This window comes from Zingiber officinale, chromosome 3B (genome assembly GCF_018446385.1).
Source record: "Zingiber officinale cultivar Zhangliang chromosome 3B, Zo_v1.1, whole genome shotgun sequence".
NCBI lineage: Eukaryota > Viridiplantae > Streptophyta > Magnoliopsida > Zingiberales > Zingiberaceae > Zingiber > Zingiber officinale.
In genome coordinates this window covers 46,838,289-46,841,553 of record NC_055991.1, presented here as the reverse complement: position 1 = coordinate 46,841,553, position 3,265 = coordinate 46,838,289, and the positions used below count along the sequence as shown (strand labels likewise).

Below are 3,265 nucleotides of genomic sequence, written 5' to 3'. Positions count from 1 at the left end.
AAATAATGAAAAAGATTGTGTGATGAGAGAGAATACAGAGAAAAAATAGTAGAAAATATGTGGAACCGCCACATCAGCGGCCCCCCTAGAGTCGGTCCCACGGATATGGAGGGAGGTAAATGCAGGTACACAGGTGGAAAGTGCATAGCGGAGACGTTAACCCCAGGCAGTGACACCCCGGGGATCGACCCCTGGACCTTTCAGCCACAGAACCATGCACTCCCCATCTGTGCTATGCCCTGGGGACAAAAAAAAAATAGTAGAAAATATGTGATAAGAGAGAATGGGGAGAGAGAAAATGTGATGATAGAATGAGAAGAGAGAAAGTATGAGGAGAGAGAGTGAAATGAAAGAAAAATTGAACAAATATATTAAGGGTATTTTCGTCCAAAACTTAATTCTTATTCTCATTCTATCAAAATCCAAGGGAAGGGGTGAGTTTCATCCATATCCAAATTTTTAGATTTCATTCCAAAATCTTAATTCCATTTCCATCAATCAAATACAAACTTTGAGAATGAATCTATTTCTTATTCCCAAATGTCTAAACTAAACGCCATCTAAAAATTATGTTAATGTTATTTCATATATATTTTTATTAAAAGGTTTGATAGTAATAGTAAAGGGTGAAATGTGAGCTCCCTCCCATTTTAATGTTTCTTTCTGAATTCGAGTATCTAACTTTTGCGAATCAATTGTTTCTATAATAATTAATTTAGTTTTATATAAAAAAAAATTTCTATCGATACAATCAGCTAGATATATAGATTCAAATAATATAATAATTTTTCGGTACAATTTCCTTGGAAGAAAAAAAATAAAAGGTTTACATGGAAACACAGAAGCATCCCGCACATGCGAGAGGAATCAACTTCTCATTGTTAAGAAATTAAATTTATGAGATCTTGGACAATGGACACGCACGTTAGTGTTCTTTGCAACTGCCCATGTGACCTACCACTTGGTGACCTCGTGAGCACATGCATCTGCATCATTTCCCATCTATTTAATTCACCCTCGATCCCTTTTTGTCGCCTCCTTGCCGTCCTCCTCTTCAATTCGCATTTCCCTTCTCCTCCTCCAATTCCAAATCCAACCCCAAACTCCTCCCCTGCAAATTACAAGAGATAAATTAAGAGACATATACATGGGCAACGCCATAGGCGCCAAGAAGAAGTCCGCGAAGGTGATGAAGATAGACGGCACTACCTTCAAGGTCAAACCACTCGTCCTGGCCATGAAGCTGCTCCGCGACCATCCCGGTCACGACCTCCTCGAATCCGACGACGTCAAGTGCCACGGCGTACGCGCTAGGCCCCTCCACCCCACCGCCCCACTCAAGCCTGGCAAACTCTACTTCCTAGTGGAGCTTCCCCGCCGGCTGCAGCGCAGAGCCTGGTCGGGGAATCTCCAGGTAAGCGCCAAGGAGCGGCTGGAGAGCCTCAAGATCATCCGCCGCTCCATGTCAGATATGTCGCTGGCCAACGAGGCCTCTGCCTACGCCACCGCCGGTGATGTCGAGGAGACTAAGGGCGGAGGCGTGCGCATGCGGGTGAGGCTGCCGAAAGTGCTGGTGGAGAAGCTGATGCAGGAGAGCAAGGACGCGACTGAGGCGGCAGAGAAGATCATGAAGCTTTGCGCCGAGAAGGACTGCGGCGCCACCAGGGCGGTTCACCAGACTCTATCCTCCGTCAAATCAGCCCAGCTGCAGGAGGTACCATTCAAAATCTTACACGCACAAGTTAATTCAATGATGACTTAATCTGTGCCAATTTTCATTTACGTAACGACCACATGGCTTCCGATTTTGAATAGTCATCTCCATTAACTAAATGGAGAACAATTACCGACTCCACATGGCCACGAGAACCCTTACTCGTGACTCTCACTTTGTCTTCATAGGTACCACAATATTCTCTCGATTATTAAAATTGGCTTGAATTATTTAATGGATCTTATTAATTTAACTACACAGAAGCACGCAAGGTTTGCTCTCGCGCCAGACGAGATCATTGGATGATAAATCTGTTGAGAGACAAGTTTTTAACTCACATACATCAAGCAGTGAAGAGAGATTTGAGGACGAGAAGGATTGTTGGCGGTGGTGATACGGTGCGGGTGGAACGTGAGAAGCTGCTGAACATGGCTTCCTGTTGCCCGTCAAGCTTTCTATCTTAATTGTGTTGCTTCTTACCTGCAAACATAATTTATCCTCCATGTCATGTATGGACGGAAGGATGGATGGATGTGGGGTTTTGTTTTTGGCACTGTAAATCCAGGGCATCGATCTCTTATCTCGGTTGTTAATTTTCCTTATTGATAGTGATGCCTCTGTTCTTCTTTATATATTGTTGAAGGCGCAGTAGGGCTGAGATTTTTCACTTACATATATACACTTTAGTGTTTTTGAATAGGACAATTAAATTTCTACTATGGTGCGGTAATAAAGAGAGCCTACTAAGTGCAGATCAAAAGAAGAAGATAGCAGTCGACGTGGAGGTCAAAGTTAAGAAGGTAAACGTCAGAGGACCAACAAGGCCTACTAAAAGTTAGCCGAGCGGAGCCCTACATTAAGGGCCGACCGGGCATGCACTACAAGAAAAATTAGATTTTACAACACTTAAAAGACAATGTTTTTTTAAAAAAGTGTTGTCTTTTTTTTTAACAACGCTTTTAGTGAAAAACGTTGTCTATCTATTCAATTTCTAACTAATAAACAACACTTTTTTAAAAACTGTTGTCTATTAGTGATTTTTGTGGGTCAAAGATAATATTTTTTTGAAAAGCGTTGTCTATTAGCAATTTTATTAGTCTTTAAACCACCAATTGATATTTGACTAAAACTTTTCACTTCCCCAATTATTTTTCCGCCACACATCCTCCCACGCGCAACAAAGCCTCACGTCGAAAACAGAAAACCCTCACCCGACGAAACCTAAACTAGCAATCTGGCCTCCTTACTCGCGATCTCCTTTCACACAAACTCCTTTCGCCGAAACCACCAACCCTAAGCTCCGTCTCCGTCTCCATCAACTTCTTGATCCCAGCACAAGTGTAGGAGGAGGAGAACCAATGTTTCCGCCCCCCTTCCTCATTCGTCTCCATCCTTGCCCGTCTTTGGGTACAAGTAAGCGATTGAGCGCAAAGCTGCCTCCTTGGTAGGTTTCAGGATCGACTCTCCCTTTGGGTGTGCATGTTTTTTTTAGGGCAAGAGGGAGGTGTACATGAGAGTAGAAGATCATGGAGTTCTGGATGGAGTTCTTGG

The 3,265-nt window shown here is 43.1% G+C and overlaps 1 protein-coding gene across 2 annotated transcripts; it reads left to right on the top strand.

Moving 5' to 3' along the window:
- Positions 1-904: 904 nt before the first annotated feature.
- Positions 905-2,346, top strand: LOC122056468 (uncharacterized protein At1g66480-like). Of its 2 annotated transcripts, XM_042618437.1 has the most exons (3): positions 905-1,714; positions 1,816-1,902; positions 1,976-2,346. In XM_042618437.1, exons 1-2 carry the CDS (start codon positions 1,148-1,150, stop codon positions 1,900-1,902), a joined length of 654 nt encoding a protein of 217 aa, XP_042474371.1. In that variant the 5' UTR covers positions 905-1,147; the 3' UTR covers positions 1,976-2,346. The 2 variants fall into 2 exon arrangements, with proteins under 2 accessions (XP_042474371.1, XP_042474372.1); XM_042618438.1 differs by lacking the exon at positions 1,816-1,902 and having other exon boundaries at positions 912-1,714.
- Positions 2,347-3,265: the final 919 nt, after the last annotated feature.